Below are 23,974 nucleotides of genomic sequence, written 5' to 3' on the forward strand. Positions count from 1 at the left end.
GGGCAGCTCTACTCTGTCCTCTAGGGTCATGATGAGTTGGAATTGACTTGATGGCAACAGATTTTTTTTTTTTTAAGTTTAAAAGGAGACCTGGTGGTACAGTGGTTAAAGTACTCAGCTGCTAACCAAAAGGTTGGCAGTTTGAACCCACCAGCCACTCTGCAGGAGAAAGATGTGGCATTCTGCTTCCATAAAGATTTACAGCCTTGAAGAACCCTATGGGGCAGTTCTACTATGAGTCGGAATTGACTTGATGACAGTGGGGTTTAAAAGCTCTCCAGGTGAACTGTTTATTGCGAAGCTATTCTATAAACCTTCATCTAAAGTACAATAATAAAAAAAAGAAAGAAAGAAAGAAAGAAAAGAAAACCCTATGGAGCACAAAAAAAAAAAAAGCTCTCCAGGTGATTTAATATGCAGCTAGGGCTGAGAAACACTCGTTTAGTGGGAGGTTACAATGCTGCCTCTCTTTTTTTTTTTTCTTTTCCTCCCCAAACATTAAGTTTTTCCCACCTCAGGGTATATTCATTGTACAATCATTACTCATACTCTATATTACTCAAGTAACATTCCAGGTTGCACAACCACTTAACAACCCCTTACATCTGGGTAGTACTTCAGAATTTATACTTTCACATACACTTTCATTTGACCTGCTTGAAAAGACTGTGAAATCAACTAGGGAGTGATTATCATTCCCATTTTAATGGATGAGGGAATAACCTCAGAAAGGCTAAATTATCTCAGTGTCTTTCACCACTGTCTTAGGCTGGGTTGTCTAAAAAAAAACCTAAAAAGGTTAAAACCAGTGAAATACACACACATACACACACACGTATGGAAATCCTGGCGGTGCAGTGGTTAAGTGCTACAGCTGTGAAAGAAAAGGTCAACAGTTTGAATCCACCAGGCGCTCCATGGAAACCGCATGGAGCAATTCTACTCTGTCCTATATGGTCGCTATTAGTTGGAATCGACTCAATGGCAATGGGTTTGGTTTTATATATATTTAGAGAGAGAGAGAGATTTATATCAAGGGAATGGCTCATGTGGTTGTAGAGGCTGGAAAGTCCCAAGTCTGTGGGTCAGGCATCAGGCTGGAGTCCACCTGACTCACATAGCTGCAGGGGCTGACAAACCCAAGACTGGCAGGTCAGACAGCAAACTACTGGCTCACAAGCTGTGGAGGCTGACAAATCCCAAGATCGGCAGGTCAGACAGCAGGCTGATGGCTCATAAGCTTTGGAGGCTGATGAATCCCAAGATTGGCAGGTATGATGGCAAGCTATGGAGGCTGACGAGTCCCAAGACTAGCAGGCAATATGGCAGGCTACTGGCTCAAGTCCCAAGGACCGGAAGTCAGACAATGCTGAGCTGGATGCGAGATCCAGAGTGAGCAAAAGCCAACGAGCTTTGCCAGAACATCCATGTATACTGGATGCAGGCCACATCCCCAAAGAAACTCCCCTTACAACTGATTGGCTGATCATATCTGATCACATCAGGAAGATGATTACATTATATCACAAAATGGAGGATAACTACATCATTACATAACTGCCAAATAACATCATTATATAACTGCCAGAATCATAGCCCAGACAAGTAGACACACAACCTTATCCACCATAATCACGATGCTCCATCTTTGGGATGGTTCTTCTATCTCAATTTCACCTGCCTAAGTGGTTTGGAAGTAAGAAGCGCCTTGGTGGTGCAGTGGTTAAAATGCTTGGCTGTTAACCAGAAGATCAGTGGTTCCAATCCACCAGCCACTCCGTGAGAGAAAGATGTGGCAGTCTGCTTCCATAAAGATTTACAGGCTTGGAAACCCTACGAGGCAGTTTTAATCTGACCTATAGAGTTGCTACAAGTCAGAATTGGGTCAAATAAAGGAGTGTATGTGAAAGCACAAATTGGGAACTAAATAAAGATTAGAAAATAAAGACTATAAACTGAAATCTCAAATTTTAGTAGTGTTGCATTAAGATGAAACTTAAAAGATTTGCATATGTAGGAGGTACAGGGACATAAAAGTGAAAGAGATGGGGAAGTAGATGGCAAGAGGAATACAGTATGTTAGAGGAAGAGCAATCTCTATCTTCCAGGACCCTTTCTACCTGCTCTCTTACACTACCCCACCCTATATACACACAACCTCTGTTTTCTCACTCTCTTCATTCGAAAACCACTGTGCATCTAAAAATGTCCCAGTTTTCTACTTGACTTAGAACATTGAGGTCAGTCTGAACTGAAGTTTTCATAAATTCATCAATCCCAACTTTGTGCTGCCCTTCTTCCAAGGTAGATACAATGGTTGTTCTTAACAATCCATGAACTCTGTGATATTAAATATGATGAGTGAGGAACTCCACAGCTATAATCGGTTCTCAAAGGGGTCCTTCACCCAAAAGAGTGGTTAAGAATCATTATGCTGAGAAGTGTTTCTCAAAGTGTAGGCTGATGATCACGTTTCGGAATCAATTACAGTGTTTTTTTTTAAGTCAGATTCCTAGGCTTTACCTCCAGAGAAAGAACTAAGTCTTATAAACTAGAATAATAAGAGATGATTCTAGGCAAGATAATAAAAACCTCAAATCATACAGCATATTTAAAAGTGCTACATATTTCATTTAAATTCTTGTTTTCAGTAAGGGAATTTTTACCTATGAAAGGTAGGAATCTACTTCATCAATGTCTCCAAGTCTGTTTTGCATTTCAGTACTTGTCATACTTGGTAATTACATATTTTTGTATGTATGATTATCTAATCTTTACCTTACCTTCCAGTCTTTAAGGCCAGGAAGGCAAATATCAGCTCATCTTCTACAGCACGCATCTTTCCACAGATTAAGGAAGACTTATCACTTTCAGCAACACCACCACCACCATCTAGTGGCAAGTGCAGCTATTTCCGCCTCAGTTTATCATGTGCAGCCAGCCCAACGATTCTCAAACTTGTTCTCCAGCTGCCCTGCTGAAAAGAGAGTAATAGTAGCCTTTTCCAATTGTCAAGTGGAAAACACTTGCCCAAGGACATATGTAAAAATTTGATTAAATTTAAAGTTCTTGTTTGTTTTTAACCACAATCTTGGCACCTACTGCCGTTATTTTCTACTAGTCTATGACAAATTGAATTGGCTTAGAAACAGCTTTTCCTGTTAAGCTTTTAAATCTGTAGACTTACTTGCATGCTTATGAATATTTCATACTGCAGGCAATAGAAATAGATAAAAAAAAAAATTTTTTTAAGAGATAAAAGCCCAGAAACAGAATTACGTATACAGAGAAACTTGATACATGTGAGACATGGCATTACAAGTCAGTTGGTAAAGGACAGGCTACCAATACAAGGACAATTGGTCATCCATGGGATTAAAAAAAAAAAAAAGATAACTGGCCCTCAACCTTTCAGAGCTGCCAAGAAACAACAATCCCCCCAACTGACACAGCATGTTGACTCTCATCATTTCATTCTCACTTTAGCTCCTGTGAGGTATGGAACACAAGAAAGTCTCTTAAGCCCTACTCCAGTGTGCGGCTCCACTAAGACAGACTTGAAATAAGGTTTCTTGGTTCTTTTTTGATGCAACATTTTTATTACGGAAAATTTGGAACATACATGGAAGTAGAACTAATCATCTGTGTATTTCCACCAGCCAAAAAGAATTCTTATTTCCTAACATCCTCTCTTTTTTCTTGTGTCTATGGATTGATACAGAAACCCTGGTGGGGTAGTGGTTAAGAGCTACGGCTGCTAACCAAGAGGTCGGCAGTTCAAATCCACCCGGTGCTCCTTGGAAACTCTATGGGGCAGTTCTACTCTGGCCTGTGGGGTCGCTATGAGTCGGGATCGACTCTACAGCAACGGGTTTGGTTTATGGATTGACACTGGCTCCAACAATGGGTTCAAGCATAACAACAACCACGAGGATGGCGTATGACTGGACGTTTCCTTCCGTTGTACATATGATCGCTGTGAGTCGGAACCACTCCACGGCACCGAACAACTGCCTGTACACATACCTTAAAAAAAATAGGATTATTCGTTTAATATGTAGACTGCTTCCAATGTTTTGCTTATTAATAATGCCACGAGAGACATCTTTGTGCAGCAATCTTCATCCGTGCGTTCCCTCTCGGAAAGCGCGGGGAATTCGGTAGCGCTACTGCCCGGGTCGAACGGCCAACCGCAGCAGCCCAGAGCAAACACAGTGACACCCGCGCCAAAGGAACCCACCGCCGACCCGAGGCACCGCCCAGCGTGGACGCCCACTCCACGGCCGCCGCCAGCACGCGCCCCGACTCCCAGTGAGCACGTCCAAGCCTATAGCCGCGCCACGCCGCTGGCGCAACTACTGCGCAGGCGCCAAGGCATGGCGAACGGAAGCGGAAGGCTTGACGAGTCAGCCAGGCAACAAGAGATCGGTGACCATGCGCGGCTTGGAGGAGGGAGGGCCTCGGCCCACAGCGACCCCGTGCGGGTGTGTCAAGCCGGCTCTGGAGACAGGTAACTTCCAAGAGGGTGGCGGTACGGTACTCAAAAGCAGCCTAGGCTCAAGCTGACTTCACCGTAAGAGGGAAGTGAGTCGCGAGATCTTGAATTTGCGTGCGTCACCCCGCTTACTATCGCGAAGGGACGCTCACGTGCTCATCGGACCACGTGATGTGTCTGAGCCTAGTGGGATGACGTCAATCAGCCCGTCCTTTTCTAAGTGGCTGCTGTGTTCCTGAACTTGGCTGGTTGGCAGTGTTACGTTCTTTGTCTTAGGGAGTTCTGGCTCCAGTAGGAGAGGACAGCTTGCGTCGTGCCGGTTATCAACAACAAAAAACTCAAACCTTTGCCGTCTAGTGGATTCCAACTCGTGGTGACCTTATAGGACAGTGTAGAGTTGAACTGCCGACCTTTTGGTTAGCAGCTGTAGCTCTTAACCGCTGTGTCACCAGGGCTCCTTGTGCCGGTTAGGAACCACTTAATGTCTCTGGAGAGGGCATCCTGTGCTGTAGGAAATAAAAGGGAAAAGGGGGAAAGTTTTGAGGGTGGAAGTAATTTTGAAAGGAGCGTGGAAAGCCAAGTGTGAGTTTGTTTACACTACTTTACGTAGGGGTGTCTCAGTTTTTAAAGCGCTCCGCTTAAGGGAAAGGTTGATGGGTTCTAATCCAGCAGTGGCTCTGCAGGAGAGAGATGTGGCAGGCTACTCCCATGAAGATTACAGCCTTGGAAACCCTATGGGACGGTTCTACTCGGTCTTATAGGGTGCCTTTGAGTCAGAATACATTCCAGGGCACACAGCAACACAGAGAGGGGATAGGAGTCCCCAGGTGGCACAAACGGTTAAGCATTCCACTACTAGTTGAAAGGTTGGTGGTTGGAACCCACCCAGAGTCCCTTGGAAGACAGGCGATCTGCTTCTGAAAGGTCATGGCCTTGAAAACCCTGGAGCATTTCTACTGTACGCATGTGGGGTCACCATGAGTCTGAATCAACTGGAGGGCAACTAACATCAAGAATAATATAGCAGGCATGGAGAGAAGTATATTAATTTTAGAAACTATAGGAAGCAAAGGGAAGAAAAATAGGCTGCCATCACCCAGTGAAAGCCTCTGTTAATATCTTGGTGTATACGTTCCATACTTGTTTCAGTTGCATGGTCTTCTTAGGTGCTGTCAATAGTGACCCCATGTACAAAAGAACGAAACACTGCTCAGTTCTGTGCCATCTTCATGATTGTTGTTATGCTTGAGCCCACTGTTGAAGCAACTGTGTCAGTCCATCTCATTGAGGGTCTTCCTGTTTTTTCGCGGACTCTGTACCAAGCATGATGTCCTTTCTACAGTGGATGGACCCTCCTGATAACACGTCCAAAGTAAATGAGATGAAGTCTGGCCATCCTTGCTTTTAAGGAGCATTCTACCTGTACTTCTTCCAAGACAGATTTGTTAGTTTTGGTAGTCCATGGTATATTCAGTATTCTTTGCCAAGACCGTAATTCAAAGGCATCAGTTCTTCCGTCTTTCTTATTCATTGTTCATCTTTTATATGCATATGAGGCCCTTGAAAACACTATGGCTTGGGTCAGGTACACCTTAGTCTTCAAGGTGACATCTTTGCTTTTCAACACTTTTAAGAGGTCTTTCACAGCACATTTGCCAAATGCAGTGCATCATTTGATATCTTGACTCCTGCTTCCTTGGGTGTTGATGTGGATCCAGCTAAAATGAAATCCTTGACAACTTCAGTCTTTTCTCTGTTTATCATGGTGTTGCTTATTGGCCCAGTTGTGAGGATTTTTGTTTTCTTTATGTTGAGGTGTAACCCACACTAAAGACTATATAGTCTTTGATCTTCATCAGTAAGTGCTTCAAGTCCTCTTTACTTTCAGCAAGCAAGGTCATATCGTCTGCATAATGCAGGTTGTTAGTGAGTCTTTCACCAGTTCTGATGCCCTGTTCTGCAGATAGTCCTGCTTCTTGGATTATTTGCTCAGCATACAGATTATGTAAGTCTGGTGAAAGGATACAACCCTGATGCACATCTCTCCTGACTTTAAACCATGCAGTGTCCCCTTGTTCTGTTCGAACAGCTGCCTCTTGATCTATGTACAGGTTCCTCATGAGCACAATTAAGTGTCTTGGAGTTACCTTTCTTTGTAGTGTTGTCCGTAATTTGTTATGATCCACACAGTCAAATGCCTTTGCATAATCAATAAAACCTGGGTAAACATCTTTCTGCTTTCAGCCAAGATCCATCTGACATCAGTAGTGATAACCCTTATTCCATGTCCCCTTCTGCATTCGGCTTGAATTTCTGGGAGCTCCTGTCAGTGTTCTGCTGCAATCGCTTTTGAATGATCTTCAGGAAAATTTTACTTTCATGTGATACTAATGATATTGTTCCATAATTTCTGCATTTGGTTGGGTCACGTTTCCTTGGAATAGGCATAAATAGGGATCTCTTCCAGCTGGTTGACCAGGTAGCTGTCTTCCAAATTTCTTGGCATAGACCAGTGAGCACTTCCAGCACTGCATCCATTTGTTGAAACATCTCAGTTGGTGTTACCACAAAACACGGATTCGAGCCATCTGCCATAAAGCCAATACTGAGACGGGTGAGGTAAGAGGGCTTTATTATATATGTATATATACAAAAGACAGAGGGGATGGGTTCCTCCAAAAATCTGTCTGCTTGAGACCTACCAGAGGGTTTTAGGGTTAGGGCTTAGGCTTGAAGAATTTGGAGAATGGCAGTTCCCCCCTTTGTGGGGGAGGGCATGTTGACCACATTTCAGACATGTTGACTTTCTGTGGGTATTCTTTAGAGGTCCTCTGATGCCATCCTGGTTTCGGTCACAAGATGAGCCCCCATTGTGTAGTTGTCTCATCCCAGATCTTATTGATCTTTGTTCTGGTTGTTGAAGAGGAATATAGGTTAACTTTAAACTTTATAGAATCATGGAGAATGGGAGAGGGAAGGGAGGAAACCAACCAGAAATCACAAAATCACGGGGGTATGCAAAAGCTAACTATGCAAGCCGTGCAGAAACAACGCGATAACACCTGGGACTAGGCCCCTACAGTTTCGTTCTCATGCGGCCCCTTTCATTGGTATTCTGTCAACGCCTGTGTCTTCAGTGCAGCTTGGACGTCTTTCTTCAGTACCATCAGTTCTTGACCATATGCTACCTGCTGCTGTGATTGAACGTCAACCATTTCTTTTTGGTACAGTGACTGTGTATTCCTTCCATCTTGTGATGCTTCTGGAGTCATTCAGACACACTAGAAAAATAAAGTGATATGCGAGTCTTTGTTTTATAGCCTACTTTTTAAGATTAGTATTATTAAACTTCATTAAAATCTTCTTTCTATTGCAGTTAATACTTTTCACTTTAAAGGGTGGCGTACTGTTTTGTTTTATAGATGTCCTTTAACTTATTTAACCAGTTTCCTATTAATGGGTGTTGGTTACTGCTAGTTTTCATTGTTCTAAATGGAAGTTCTTGAAGCTAAAATCTTTGTGTATGCTTTAAGTGTTTAACTTAGGTCAAATTTCTTAGAAGTACAGTTATTTGGTGTCTTAGTTATCCATTGCTGTTATAACAAACACCATAAGTGGATGGCTTTAACAAAGAGAAATTAATTTTCTCAGAGTTTAGGAGACTAGAAGTTTGAATTCAGGGTGCCAGCTCCAGGGGAAGGCTTTCTCTCTCTGTCATCTCTGGGGAAAGGTTCTTGTCATTCTTCCCCTGGTTGAAGAGCTTCTCAGCAGGGACCCTAGTCCAAAGGACATGCTATGCTCCTGGTGCTTCTTTCTTCATGGTATGAGGTCCCCTATCTCTCTGCTTGCTTCTGTCTCTTACTTCTCAAAAGAGATTGGTTTAAGATACAACCTAATCTTGTAGATTTGAGTCCTACCTCATTAACATACTGCCTGTAATTCTGCCTCATTAACTTCATAAAGGTAGGATTTAGAACACAGAGGATAATCACATCAGATGACAAAATGGTAGACGATCACACAATACTGGGAATCATGGCCTAGCCAAGTTGACATATATTTGTGGGGGACACAGTTCAATCCATGACAAGTAGTGAAAGCATGTGTTCACTTCAAAAAATTGTTGTACACTGCCAGATTGTTGTTGCCTGTTGTCTTATGTCAACAAGTTGATTCTAACTCAAGCTGACCTTATGTATTACAGAATGGAACTGAGCTCCATAGGGTTTTCTTCACTATAATTTTTACAGAAGCAGATCACCAGGCCTTTGTACCACGGTGCTGCTGGTTGTGTTCAAACTGCCAACCTTTCAGCTAGTTGCCAAGTGCAAACTATTTGTGCCATGCACGGACCCTATAGCCATAATAGGTTTTCTAAAATATCCTTTTTCTCTTACCATTTTTTTCTTTCTTTCTTAGACAAGTGCTCTTTCTAGGATATCATCTAAAGGGACACTACTATGTGTCTGTAATGGTGAATACTAAAAAAAAACCATTTTTTTATATATGTATAGCATCTGGTAGATTTAAAAGCTATGAAATCAGTGCATTCCAAAAAGTATTTTTCTAGATCTTTTGTTTAATGTTTTGACTAATAATTTCTTACGCAATTTTCTTCTGTAGGAAACCTGTTAACTGAGCCAATTGGCTACTTGGAATCATGTTTCTCAGCCAAGAATGGTACTCCAAGGCAGCCATCCATTTGTAGCCTTTCACGGGCTTGTTTGAAGATTAGAAAGAGCATCTTTAATAATCCTGAACATTCATTGATGGGCCTAGATCAGTTTTCTCATGTTTGGTAAGTTGTGTTATAGTTAGAAGTGGTATTTTGGGTCAGAGCTTGTCACTGAGTGAACTACAATTGGGGACAACCTTGGAGGCAGCCATACATATCACCGTTGTCTATTGCATGAAATTCTTGTACTGCCTTCCTGCATATGTCAGCACAGCGTGGGCCCCCTCAGGGAAGCTCAGGACCCACTGACGTGGCTGCATATTCCACTTGAAGTTGTTTCTAATTGTGTCAGATGCTTTCTGTTGAGCGGAAATATGCTACCTCATCGATTCTGCTTATGATCATTCATTATTCTGTCCTCTAGACCGGAGGGTCAGAAAACTGTGGCCTATAGACCAAATCCAGCCCACCACCTGTTTTCGTAACTGAGTTTTATTGGAACACAGTCACGCCCATTGTTTATGTATTGTCTGTGGCTGCTTTTGTGCTTCCAGCGGAATTGTTGAGACCGGTTGGCCCACAAAACCTAAAGTGTTGATCTCTGACCCTTTGCAGAAAAAGTTTTCAGAACCCTGCTCTAGACCTGTGAAGACTTAAGTCTGTTCTTTCTGAAAGGCAAAGGGAATCTTAGAAATTTGGATACTTTTAATAAAGTGTTATGGCGCAGTTGTTAAAGCTCTAGGCTGCTAACTGAATGGTCATGGTTCGAACCCATTAGCCGCTCCATGGGAGAAAGATGTGGCAATCTGCTTCTGTAAAGATTTCAGCCTTGGAAATACTATGGGGCAATTCCAGTCTGTCCTGTAGGGCTTTTATGAGTTGGAATTGACTCAGTGGCAGAGTTTTTGTTTTTTTTTTTATATGGTTATCGATCTCTGTCCATTCTGCCTCACTTCAAATTCAGCAGGCTGAATTGGTCTAAGTTTCTTCATTTTTGTTAGGTTCCATAGAGTCGATTCTAACTCATAGTGACCCTGTGTACGACAGAACAAAACACTGCCCAGGCCTGCACCATCCTCAATCTTTGCTATGCTTGAGCCCATTGTTGCAGCCACTGTGTCAGTCACTTCATTGAGGGTCGTCCTCTTTTTGGATGACAGTCTGCTTTACCAAGCATGATGTCCTTCTCCAGGGACTGGTCCCTCCTGATAACATGTCCAAAGTCTTGCCATCCTTGCTTCTAAGAGCATTCTGGCTGTACTTCCTCTAGGATAGATTTGTTAGTTCTTCTGGCAGCCCAAGATATATATCCAGTATTCTTTGCCAACACCATACTTCTAAGGGATCAATTCTTCTGTCTTCCTTGTTCATTGTCCAGCTTTCATATGCATATGAGATTGAAAATAACCATGGCTTTGGTCAGGTGCACCTTAGTCCTCACAGTGACATCTTTGCTTTTTAACACTTTAAAGAGGTCTTTTACAGCATATTTGCAGAAAGCAATGTGTTGTTTGATTTCTTGACTGCTGCTTCTGTGGACGTTGATTGTGGATGCAAGTAAAATGAAATCCTTAACAAGTTCAGTATTACCTCTGTTTATCATGATGTCACTTATTGGTCCAGTTGTGTGGATTTTTGATTTCTTTATGTTGAAGTGTAATCCATCCTGAAGGCTGTAGTCTTTGGTCTTCATCAGTAAGTGCTTCAAGTCCTCTTCGCTTTCAGCAAGCAAGGTTGTGTCATCTGCATAATGCAAGTTGTTAATGAAGTCTTCCTTTAATCCTGATGCCTCGTTCTTCATTTAGTCCAGCTTCTTGGATTATTTGCTCAGCATACAGATTGAATAAGTATGGTGAAAGGAGACAACCCTGATGCACATCTCTCCTGACTTTAAACCACGCAGTATCCGCTTGTTCTGTTCGAACAACTGCGTCTTGATCTATGTACAGGTTCCTCATGAGCACAATTAAGTGTCCTGAAATTCCCATTCTTTGTAATGTTATCCATAATTTGTTAGGATCCACACAGTCAAGTGCCTTTGTATAGTCAGTAAAACACAGTTTCTGGTATTCTCTGCTTTAAACCAAGATTTATCTGACATCAGCAATGATATCCCTCATTTTATGTCCTTTTCTGCATCTGGCTTGAATTTCTAGCAGTTACCTGTCCATGTACTTCTGCAACCACTTTTGAAAGATCTTAGCAAAATTTTACTTGCGTGTGATATTAATGATATCGTTTGATAATTTTTGCTTTCTGTTGTATCACGTTTCTTTGAAGTGGGTGCAAATATGGATCTCTTCCAGTTGGTTGACCAGGTAGCTGTCTTCCAAATTTCTTGACATAAACCAGTGAGCACCGCTGGCACTGTGTCCATTTGTTGAAACATCTCAATTGGTATTCTGTCAATTCCTGGAGCTTTGTTTTTCACCAGTGTCTTCAGTGTAGCTTGGACTTCTTCCTTCAGTACCAGCAGTTCTTGATCATATGCTGCCTCCTGAAGTGGTTGAACATCGACTGATTCTTTTTGGTACAGTGACTGTATGTGTTCCTTCCATCTTCTTTTGATGCTTCCTGCATCATTTAATATATTCCCTGTAGAATCCTTCAGTATTGCAACTCAAGGCTTAATTTTTTTCTTAATTCTTTCAGCTTGAGAAATGCCGAGCGTGTTCTTCCCTTTTGGTTTTCTAATTCCAGGTCTTTGCATATGTCATTGTAATACTTTACTTTGTCTTCTCGAGCTGCCCTTTAAAATCGTCTGTTTACCTCTTGTACTTCATCATTTCTTCCATTTGCTTTAGCTACCCAATGTCGAGAGCAAGTTTCAGAGTCTCTTCTGACATCCATTTTGGTCTTTTATTTCTTTCCTGTCTTTTCAATGACCTCTTGCTTTCTTAATGTACGATGTCCTTGATGTCATCCAGTAACTCATCTGGTCTTTGGTCACTAGTGTTCAATGTGTCAAATCTGTTCTTGAGATGGCCTCCAAATTCACGTGAGATACACTCAAGGTTGTGCTTCGCTCTTGTGGACTTGTTTTAATTTTCTTCAGCTTCAACTTGAATTTGCATATGAGCAATTGATGATGTGTTCCACAGTTGGCCAGCCCCTGGTCTTGTTCTGACTGATAATATTGAGCTTTACAGGTGAAAACCTAAAATTGTTTATTTTGAAGTAGTTTCATTTGTTTTTCATGTAAATTCAGAGACATGGGTAGAGTAGAAAGTAGGAAGAGAGAAACCTGGGTGTTCTGACCTAGTTTATCTGATCTCGGTTGGATTGTTAAGTGAAAAAAATTGCTGCTTATCCAAATGAATTCAAAAGTTTATAAAGAAATTTCTCCTCATCTCTTCTGTTTTCCCCTTTTCTGCTTTCCCTACCCCTCCCACACTCTTCTGAGATCATCACTTTTAACAGCTTGGTGTGTATCCTGCCAGACATTTTCTTTTTTTTTTTTAGATGCACATAGAAGCGTAAATATACACGTCGTGTGGGTGTTTGTTTTAAAAAATGGAATATGTTTTCTTTACTTAACAGTATGTCGTGGAGAACATTCATGTGAGAAGCATTCTTTCTGTTTAATTTTGGGAGATTAAAGTGTTCCCCTCCCCCCAGATATGTGAGAAAATAATTTTTGCTCTTTTATTTCTTGGTTTGGTTTCTTTCCGATAGGATTTTGTTTGTTTTTCACAAAAATGGTCGTTTGAGCTGTAAGGCAAAAGTGCAGCCTCCTAGGCTGAATGGTGCAAAGACTGGTGTTTTTTCCACGAGAAGCCCCCATCGCCCCAATGCCATAGGACTGACCCTGGCCAAACTGGAAAAGGTAGAAGGTAACCTGTTTCATGTCTACTTTTAACTTGTTTTCCTTACCCAAAGAAAGTCTTATAAAGTCAACATAGTGTTCACCATTGGCTGTTATTTAGACTAGTGCCAAGGGTGCTAACCCCTGAGAACCACTAGGCATTGAAGAAAATAAAATGATTGACGAGAATGCTAGCATTAAAAGCACTTTTAGACACAAGAAAAATATGAGCCCAAGGGACAGAAAGGGCCACATAAACCAGAGACTCCATCAGCCTGAGACCAGATGAATGAGATGGTGCCTGGCTACCACCAATGACTTCCCTGACAGGGAACTCAACAGAGAGTCCCTGACAGAGCAGGAGAAAAGTGAGGTGCAGAACTCAAATTCTAGTAAAAAGACCAGACTTAATGGTCTGACTGAGACTGAAGGGAGACATGAAGGAGACATGGCCCATGGACTCCCGGCTAGCCCAAAACTAAAACCATTCCTGAAGCCAACTCTTCAGACAAAGACTGGTCTATAAAACATAAAATGATTCTTGTGAGGAGTGTGCTTCCTAGCTCAAGTAGATACATTTAGGGCAGCTCCTGTCCGGACGTGAGATGAGAAGGCAGAAAGGGCCAGGAGCTGGTTGAATGGACATGGGAAATCTGGGGTGGAAAGGAGGAGTGTGCTGTCCCAATATAGGAAGAGCAGCTAGGTCACATAACAATATGTGTATAAGTCTTTATATGAGAAACTAACTTGAACTGTAAACTTTGACTTAAAGCACAATAAGAAAAAAAGGACCAAACAAACAACACTTTGAAATACACTCTCATAGGGCACCCGCAGTTTGTCATGTCGTTCCATATATCAAAAGCAATTATATTATTCAAAAATAACTTGTAAGACTTTGTATCCATTAAATAGTAAATATAGAATGGTTAAAAATTAGTAAGAGTTCAAAAATTAATGCTCAGTGACAACTTGACATTTAAGAAGCCAACCGCACCCTGTGCCCAGGGGTCCTGCCCTCCACCTGGGGCAGAGCCCCTTTAAGCAGGTCACTGCTGTGCTGTGCAGGAAGTACTCTAGTGGAGATGTGTGCGCAGGCTCCTCTGTAGCAACCTGTCGGAAAGCATGCTTGTGTCTGGAGGAGCCAGAAAGGCTTTGTAGGAGAGCTGTGATTTGAGGGCCTTGTAGAGCAAGTGGGAATTTGACAGGGAAGAAGAGGATGGGTCTCCAGGCAGAAAAAGAATCACACATTGGTACCGGGTGTAAAGAGCCTGGTGCATATAAGAACGTTGTGAGTAAGCTTGGTGAGGCATAAGCAGATGGCAGCAGAAAGAGAATTTTTAGGTACAGTTACGTTCTTTCATTGTTTGCACTATTCATCATTGTTAATTGATATCCTTAAGATAATTTTTTTTTTCACGTTATAGGTGGAGCTATCTACCTCTCTGGAATTGACATGATACATGGGACACCTGTTTTGGACATAAAGCCCTACATAGCTGACTATGACTCTCCACAGAGTTTGACTGAGCCCTTAGGAGACTTTAATTTACAAGGTAGCAAACATAAACCAAAAACTGAGTTTCAGTCTCGTGGCATGACTGATAACTGTGACCAGCAACAGCTCTCAGGGTACATTGAACCACAACCCTACAAGAGCACTAAGGAGAAACCTAAATGTCTCGAAGACAGAACCTCAGAAGAGAAACACATGGAATGTGATGACAGAGCAAAAATTCGACACTCTCCTAAGCATGAGGAGGAGATAGCAGCAGGTTTTGGTTTAGAATCAAGAAGTGGCCAGAATTCGACTGTGGCAGAAGAGCAGGTTGGCTCATGTCACCTGGAGAAGAGCTTTTCTGAGGAAGGCACAGATAAGAGGTCAAGGAGGGGGCAAAAGGCAGTGATCCTACAGGGAAACAGTGTGGAGACACAGCCTGGGCCCCTTCACTACCCTTCCAGGGCTGCTGATGAAGCCCCCTACAGTATGGTTCCTGCCTGGGTAAGAGAGGCGCCTGTGACCACGTTAGAAGTTCGATTCACCCCTCACGCCGAGATGGACCTCAGGCATCTCAGCTCAGGTGAGCCAGGTGCCTTCAGTTTTTTTATTTCTGAATGACGGGTGAGCTTTTACTATGAGGTGGAACCAAGCTTGGTATACCTGAAGGCAGTTACATGGAGTATTTGTCAGTATGACTGCTGAAAAGAAACACGGAAGTATAAAACAATACTGGGCAACACCATCATCTGATGTGTTTCATTCAACAGCTGTTCATTCAGCACAGCTCATTCCAGGCACTCAGTAGAGTGTTTGCTGAGAACGGCTGCTGCACGTTTGAGGCTACGTGGCTGGAGCAGAGTGGAAGAAGCTGAGGTCAGAGTGGCTACAGGGAAGGGTTTTATAGGCTATTGTGAGGACTTGCGTTTTTATCTTGAGAGAACTGGAAAGCAGAAAACTTGATGTTAATATTCCTAGAGAGCAGGGGCCACCACGGGGGTCAGATCCCTGCCCAGAGTGGGCCACAGGTGATTTCTGGTAATGACTAAATAGATTTCCAAACTCTGTTTGTTTTAAGTGATTGTTCAAGGAACCAGCCAAATTCTGTATTGAAGTTAATGGTAATGAAATGTGACCTGCACAATTTTGAGAGTTAGATTGTGTTCTTCTCATTGCAGGTGTTGGTCAAACTGCATTTAAATATTTTCAATCAGCAGGAGAAGCAAAGTGCGCCATCGAGGCCGTGCTGTCAGCGGATCCTCGGTCTGTGTATCGACGGAAGCTCTGCCAAGACCGTCTTTTCTATTTTACCGTAGACATAGCACATGTCACTTGCTGGTTTGGTGATGGCTTTGCAGAAGTTCTGAGGATCCAGCATGCCTCTGAGCCTGTTCAGATGAACGACCCTGCAGATTCCTTGGTGTCTCTGGGATCTTAACGATTCTCCATTACATCTTTGAGTTGACCTTTGGATGTGATATTTGGATTTTCTTTACAAGCAAATAATGTATCTTCTTTGCAGAAGGAAGTAACACTTTGTAGTCTCACTGAGTGATTTGGGTTGTGCAAACTGTTTATTGGAAAAACGTCTTTTAATAAACTTAACAGAAAATGTAGAGCAACTGCCTTTTGCGTTTTGGCCTGTTACTATAAAGAATTCAAAGATGATCCTGTCTCACTGAGTTCTGAAAGAAGCTGATTGTTCTTGGGACTTGGTAAGATTAGGCAAAGAGACCATTATAGCAGGAGATTTCAAGCTGAGGGGATCTGTTCAGTCATTGACATTGGTTTTCATGCCTGGAAAAGCCCTCTATTTTATTCTGAGTTGCAATGTCTTTAGAAATTAACAAATCAAAAGCAGACGGTTTTTATAAACACATTAAACCTGTGTTTCAGAGACTGACATATACGTATTTATATGTTATATATAAAATATATTTTAATAAATATATATATTTAATCCTGATCCTGAAAAAGAGACTCTTTGAATTTCTTTGAATGTCTTTGTATCAGAAAAGGATCTTCAAAGAAAGTAATTACTGGTTCACGTCTTACTCACTCTGTGACTATTGAGAACCTACTGTGGGTTAGGTTTTGGTGATAAAATGAGATGAACACGATACAGTTCTTGTTGCAAATCATGGGTAGGAGAGGAAGTAAGACTTAAGCAAATCATTGTAATACAGTTTGATAAATCAGCAATTAAGTCTGTTCAAGGTTCCTGTGTGTGTGTACATAGTAGGAAGCAGTTGTAAGAATGTATTGCCTGTAAGTAATTCGAGTGATGTGATCCCAGATAACTGAAGATTTATGGTCAGTGTAACCAAATTAGACACCTGTCAACATGACATAGGCATTCCTAATCATAGTTGTAAATCTTAATAGCCGATTGATCATGGTTTTGAAATGAACCCTTTGCTTGTAGATACTTGTAGAGTCGTTTGTGGCGGATGACACTGTACCGTGGAACTAAATGGGCTTGTAGTTGTTGTCTTTGATTTTACTTAGAACTTCTTGGGAAAATACCTTAAATTTGATTAAAAACAAAACTATATTTTGAAATAATTACAGATTCACTGAAGTTGTAAAATAGCAGCCCCATGTACCCTTCAACTAGCTCCCCCCAGTGATGATACCTTATGTAACTAGCACAATATGAGAACCAGGAGATTGACGGTACGGTCTACTCTTTTGTTTGATTTTAATGTTTTTTTCTCTTAAAAAATTATTTTGAAAGTGAATCACGGCTTGAAGCACAAAATGTTGATGCTTATGGAAAAAAGTAACTCTGGGAATGATACCAGCCATCCTAGCAAGGAGACCGTTCTCTTGTTTGGGGTTTTATTCTACATCTGCAGAACTTTAGAGCAAAAAAGGAACTCTGCCAGTTCATGGGTCTTTTCTTCAGTATTCCCAGTGTTTGACTTTCCAGGCCTTGCTTAGACACCCTCATTCATGAGGTCTTCACACCTGCCCTGTGCTGCTCACTCTATATGGACAGTGCTCATTATAAAAATGTCCTATATATGAGATAAAAGCTCCGCCCATGAGTGGGACCACACAGAGTAAGGCTCCTTGCTTCCACACATTAAACTGTCAGACAGTTCCAGCTCCCACTTCTTGGCCTTCACTAGTTGAGCACCCCCATTTTCTTAAACCATTTCTCCTATAACGTGCTCTCAAGCTCCCCTGCTCCAATGAGTCCCTGGTGTGACCTTTTGGGTCTGCGGGCATGTACTTCAGGTGTCCTGTTGTGAGGAAGTTAGAATATCCATTTCATGAACTTACACCTTTCAGAAAGATGAGAAGTTTGAGGCAAGTATATATTCCTTTTCATCTTGTAAACTTTTTCAAAAGAACGGGATATATAAATGACATCCACCTTGAATTTTAGCCTTTACGTTCTGGTGCCTGCAGGGGGAGCCCCTGATACCTGATTGTCACAGTTTTGAGAAGGTGTTCAGGTAATTTTGCCTTTAGGTCCATCTGTCCCAGCTTAAAGAACAGTAACTTTTCCCAGAAATGCCTGTCAATCACATGTAGAAAGAGATTAGAAGGACGATTGCTATTTATTAAATTTATCTTAAATTGGAGCTGGCTTAAGGGGTCGGATCAGTTATATTCCAGGGGGCTGTGCACAACCAGGTAGACTCGTTAGCCAAACCCGTCAGCATGGGTGCATAAGGCATTCACTGTGTTGAGGTGTGTGTGACTTTTTTCCCTTGGAAGGAAGAAATGAAGTTGAAAACATAAAAGAATCAACCTCTTGTGGGTGGTTTTCTATTTATGATACAGTCCCAAAAGAAGTCAGATGAGGACTCAATGGAAATTTGTATGCTACTCAACTGTTATATGTGCTTGGCACTGGTTTGTGTGTTTTTCATACACTGATTAGAGGTTAAGTAGCATGCTCAGTTCACACAGCTGGTCAGCCACGTATCTAGGATTTCAGCCTACCCAGGCTGACCGCGGAGTCTGCTCTCTTCCCAGCTTGGCCCTACTGCCTCCCCAGTGTAGATGTGGATGCTTAGCCAACCCTCCTGGTTTAAGTGAGGGACAGCAGTTCTGCAGGCTTAAGCGCAGGACGCTTTAATTAGTACAGTGGTGGTCATGGAAATCCAACCACTAAATGAAAATCAGGGTGAGAGGACAGAAACAACCACGCCCACCAGATCTGCATGGAACCTCCTGGGAAGCAGAGTGGGAAATGTGGAGAGTGCTGGGTTTAGGCTCAGAAACTTGAAGCCCTGGCTTCTGCTCTGCCGGGCGCTAGCTCTGTCACCTTGGGCAAGTCATTGCACCCAGCTCCAAATCCCTGGCCTTACGGAGTTATCACAAGGATAATCCTCGGGCAAGTATTTTGTCAACTCTTAAATGACCTGTGAACTTATGTAATATTTTTATTGTGCTTCCCATCGCTGGCACCCTTTCTTTACCGCTCCGCTCTGGCTTACTTGGCTGGACAAACAGATTTTGGGGGACTCTGCCAGTCAAAAAACCAGTTGCCGTTGAGTTGATTCCATTCATGGCAGCCCCATGTGACAGATACTGTGGCTCGAAAAGCCGAAAATATTTACTATGGGGTCTTTTTTGGAAAAAGTTTGCCAACCCATGATTTAGAACATTATTTCTCTGGAAAGGTGTTTTGAATTCCAGAAATCTGACTTACAAATTAAATTTTGGGATACCACATGCTTCTAAGTCAGGGACTGTCTGTATTATAAAATGATTTAGCCATAAAGCCATGTGAGAAAGCTTGTAAACAGGTCATGAACAGTATACATTAAAATATTCTATTCATATGTGTAATACAAGGTTATACAAATCCATGTTTACACATGCGTAGACAATTTCTAGAAGGCTGAAGGAAAAAAATGCTAACAATAGTTACCTCTGGGGAGGGTCTCTGGGGGCTTATGGGGGAAGGCAGCTTTTCACTTTATTCACCTCAGGATGTTGTGATTTTTCTTCTAATCACCGCTGCACATTATTTTTATATGGAAACATATGGAGAACAAAATGTCCTATACTCAAACTGGAATGTACCTGATATGTTAGTGTAGCTTAACAAATAAGTTAGATAAATTTATATATCTAAATAGATATCTATATATCCCCCCCTTAAAAAATATCTGGTAAAGATGGTTAGAGACATACTTGCTTTCTCCTGGAACATCACATATGGGATATATTTATATATCTAAAGAGATGTCTACATATCCTTCCCCCCAAAAACACACACACCTAGAAATATCAGATAAATACGGTTAGAAACACATTTACTTTCTCCTGGAACATCAACTGTGGATCATAACACCAAAAACCATCAGGTCAGTCACACATCAGCTGTGGAGCTGAGCCAGCTTGCAACAGATAGCTGGCTGAGCCTGGGCCGCTTTGTCCCTGAGGATGCACTGACGTTTTCTGTCCTTCCAGAGACAGGGTTTTGGATAAGGCATTGTGCCTCCAGGCAGGAGTCAGGCACCCATTTGGATGGTGTGTCGGCAGAGGGCTGAGCCGCCAGAGAGCTCCTTAGCCCAGTACTCACCAAACCTGTGCAGTTTGCCCAATCTCCTGGACTAAGGGATGGGTCTCTGCTTGCAGGATCCACTCACTCATCAGCTCCACCCTCTGGCTCTGTGTCTACTTGCATTTAGGGAACTCACAGGCAATGGGACTGGTGGGAATTGCTCTCTCTGCGTCCCCAGGACTGGCCCTTGTCCACTGTCCAAATGGGAACTCTGAGTTCTGTCATTTGAGTCAGCAGGAAGGAGAGGAGCTGGAGACAGACTGTGCCCACTGGGCAAGGGGGCAGTGCTGAGGTGGGAGGGGAGGCAGGAAGAAGACCAGGCTGGCCTGTTGGCAGGTGAGCAGAGCAGAGCCTGTGTGGGATGGAGTAGGGCTGGCAACAGACAGGGGCTCAGGCCCTGCTTGGCTAGGGGGAGTGGTCAAGGCCTGAGAGAACTGGCAGAGCCAAGGCAGGGCCTGAGTCCTGGAGAGGCTACACAGGCTTCCCAGGGGCGTCAGGTCCAGGAATCAAGGCAGAACCAGTTGTCATCGAATCGATTCTGATTCATGGCAGCCGCATGTGTACAGAGTAGAACTGTGTTCCAGAGGGTTTTCTTTCTTTTTAAATTGTGATGAAAATATACATAACAAAACATACACCATCTCAACAATTTCTACATGTGCAATTCAGTGACATTGATTACATGCTTCGAGTTGTACAACCATTCTCACTTTCGTTTTGAAAATCATTCCACCACCATTAACATAAACTCAATGCTACCTAAGCAAAAAAAAATCCCCACTTCCTCTCCTCCACAGGGTTTTCAATGGCTGATTTTTGGGAATTAGATTGCCAGGCCTTTCTTAACTCTTCGCCTAACTTCCTATCTTTGCCAAGATGTAAAGTCACACACAAAGATACTTCAATATAGTAGGAAAACATGAGCAAGGAGTGCTTGAAAATGACAAGGAAAGGGGGAAAATAAGTGATATAAAATGTGTTGATCTGTGAAGCTTTGCACAAAATGCCCAGTGGGTCATGAGGCGGGAGAAGCATGGCTCTCAGAGCTTGCCCTCTCTTTCTGATGGAAACCCTTCCACCATCACGGGAACAAGCCTGGTTATCCTACTGAACTATGAGAAGGTACATTGCTGAGTCCCAGCTCATAACGAATCGGTCTCCAGACACATAAAGCGGGCATGGTAGATTACCCAGCTCTAGTGAAGTTGGCCTAGACCAGAAAAACTACCCAGACAATACCCAGGACAATGAGGGGGGAAAAAAAGAAGTTCATTATTTTAAATCACTAAATTCTGGAGTGTTTGCTGATACATCTGGTTACCACACTCTTGAGAGGAGGATTGGAAAAGTGGAGCTTATCTAACAGTAAAGGTTAACATAATAAAGTCCTTAAATGATGAGGAAGTCTTTAGAATAGGCTGGAGTTTTATGATGAAAGAGTAACAAATAATAGCTAACAAGCACTTTGGGCCAGGTATGGAGCTGAGAGTTTAAAACAGACAATCTAATTTAATCCTCATAGCAAACTTATAAGAAAATATACTATTATTATTTCCATTCTACAGATGAACAAACTGAAGTTCAAGGACATTAAGATACTTCTACAAGATCACACAGTTGGAAAGGGGGAAGACTTGGGTATAAATCCTGAGTCTGTCAATGTGCAGCACCAACACTCTTAACCACTAACTCCAAGGTTTCTAGAATAAGAGAATCTGCAGAAGACAGTTCCATGAATACAAATGGAAGAGAAAAAAGGGGCACTAAAACTGAGCTCATCACTTCTTTCTCTCAAATCACATCCCTGACTTCCGGATGAACATAGAGTGAACTCATGCATTTGTTTCTGTTGCCTGCTGAAACCCCAGTAAGTGGCAGCAAAGAAGAGTAAACTAAAATAAGCAGAAGAGAGGAAATAATAAAGACCAAAGTGGAAACCAATGAAAAACAACAGAGAAAATCAACAAATAAAAGCCCAACTGGATAAACTTCTAGCCTCACTGAACGGGAAAAGAGAGAAGATACAAATTACCAGTACAAATTACCAGAATGAAATAAGTGACATCCTATAGATTCTACAGATATTAAAAGGAATATTATCAACAACTTTATGCCAATAAATTCAGCAATTTAGACCAAATGAACAAATTCTGTGAAAGACACATATTATCAAAACTCACTCAGAGTTTTGTGTCTTTCACAGATTTGTTGAATAGTGGAAATATGTATAACCTGAATAGCTCTACACCTAATTAAAAAAAAAAAGAAATTGTAGTTAAAAGCCTTCCCACAAAGAAAACTTCAGGCCCAGATGACCTCACTGGTGAATTCTATCAAATATTTAAGGAAAAAAAAAAAAAAAAAAAACAATTTTATACAAACTCTTCCAAAATACTGAAGGGAAGGGAATACTTCCCAAATCATTCTATAATTCCAGCATTACACTGATACCAAAACCAGACAAAAACATCACAAGAAAACTACAGACTAATGCCCATCATGAACATAGATGCAAAAATTCTAAGCAAAATTTTACCAAATTGAATTCAATTGTATGTTAAAGGGATTTATTCAAGAAATGCAGGGTTGGTGTGACATTAAAAAATCAACCAATGTGATGAACATATTTAAAGTCACTGAACTGCACATGTGAAGATTGCTGAAATGGCAAATGTTTTGTTACCTGTATATTTACCACAAAAAACATAAAAAGTCAATAACTATAATTCACTGTATTTACAAACTAAAAAAAAAAGTTGTGTGATTATTTCAACAGACAGAGAAAAAGCATTTGACAAAATCCAATATCCTTTCCTGATAAAACTCTTTGAAAACTAAAAATAGAAAAAAAGATTACTCAATCTAATGAAGAGCATCTACAAAAAAACATATAGCTAATACCATACTTAATGGTGAAATATTCAATGCTTTATCTCATAAGATCAGGACCAAGACCACTTCTATTCCATATTTTACTGGAGATGCTAGCGAATGTAATAAGGCAAGAAAAGGAAAAAGCATACAGGTTGGAAAGGAACAAATATAACGGTCTTTATTTACAGATGACATGATTATCTACATAGAAATTCTAAAGAATCAATAAAACACTACTAGAACTAATAAGTGACTTTAAAAAGGTCACAGGATATAAAGTCAAAAAAGAAAAATTTATTTTATTTCATGTATTAGCAATAAATAATTGGGAACTTAAAAATATTTAAATTACCTTCCTCTTCTCTAACTCATCCCATCCCTCCATCTCTGTCTGGAGAATTTTTTTTTAATTAATTTATTGTGCTTTAGGTGAAAGTTTACGAATCAAGTCAGTCTCTCATACAAAAAGTTATATACAAGTTGCTATGTACTCCTATCCTAGCTGCTCTCCTCCTAATGAGGCAGCACATTCCTCCTCTCCATCCTGTATTCCCCATTTCCATTCAGCCAGCTCCTGTCCCCCTCTTTCTTCTCATCTTGCCACCAGACAGGAGTTGCCCATATAGTCTCAAGTGTCTTTCTGAGCCAGGAAGCTCACTCTTCACCTGTATCATTGTCCTTCTTATAGTCCAGTCCAATCCTTGTCTGTAGAGTTGGCTTTGGGAATGGTTCCAATCTTGGGCTAACAAAGGGTCCAGGGACCATGACCATCAGGGTCCCTCCAGTCTCAGTCAGACCATTAAGCCTGGTCTTTTTACAAGAATTTGAGATCTGCATATCCCACTGTTCTCCTGGTCCATCAGGGATTCGATGTTGTGTTCCCTGTCAGGGCAGTGATCGGTGGTATCTGTCTGGAGAATTTGAACTCAAGAGTTTTTGAGCTCAAGGATCCAAGTAGAGCAGAGTGGGGTGAAATGCGGTAATTAACTGGAAGTCTGCACACAGGGCAATAGAACCCTGCTCTCCAAGTCCCCACTCCCCAGCAACCACCTTTACTACCTCTCGTGCCAGGATTTTCTTTTCAGGCACACAACCCC

The 23,974-nt window shown here is 41.7% G+C and overlaps 1 protein-coding gene across 6 annotated transcripts; it reads left to right on the plus strand.

Annotated features, from left to right (window-relative positions):
• The first annotated feature begins 4,357 nt into the window (after positions 1 to 4,357).
• Positions 4,358 to 22,395, plus strand: TRMO (tRNA methyltransferase O). 6 transcript variants are annotated; one of them, XR_010323058.1, is made up of 6 exons: positions 4,358 to 4,510; positions 9,119 to 9,293; positions 12,846 to 13,003; positions 14,403 to 15,056; positions 15,244 to 15,349; positions 15,652 to 15,737. XR_010323058.1 is itself a non-coding variant. In XM_064291692.1 (5 exons), exons 1-5 carry the CDS (start codon positions 4,435 to 4,437, stop codon positions 15,909 to 15,911), a joined length of 1,323 nt encoding a protein of 440 aa, XP_064147762.1. In that variant the 5' UTR covers positions 4,358 to 4,434; the 3' UTR covers positions 15,912 to 22,395. The 6 variants fall into 6 exon arrangements, 5 of the variants coding, with proteins under 5 accessions (XP_064147762.1, XP_064147764.1, XP_064147763.1 ...); XM_064291692.1 differs by lacking the exon at positions 15,244 to 15,349 and having other exon boundaries at positions 15,652 to 22,395; XM_064291694.1 differs by lacking the exon at positions 15,652 to 15,737 and having other exon boundaries at positions 15,244 to 15,630.
• Positions 22,396 to 23,974: the final 1,579 nt, after the last annotated feature.

Source organism: Loxodonta africana, chromosome 9, assembly GCF_030014295.1.
Source record: "Loxodonta africana isolate mLoxAfr1 chromosome 9, mLoxAfr1.hap2, whole genome shotgun sequence".
Taxonomy (NCBI): domain Eukaryota; kingdom Metazoa; phylum Chordata; class Mammalia; order Proboscidea; family Elephantidae; genus Loxodonta; species Loxodonta africana.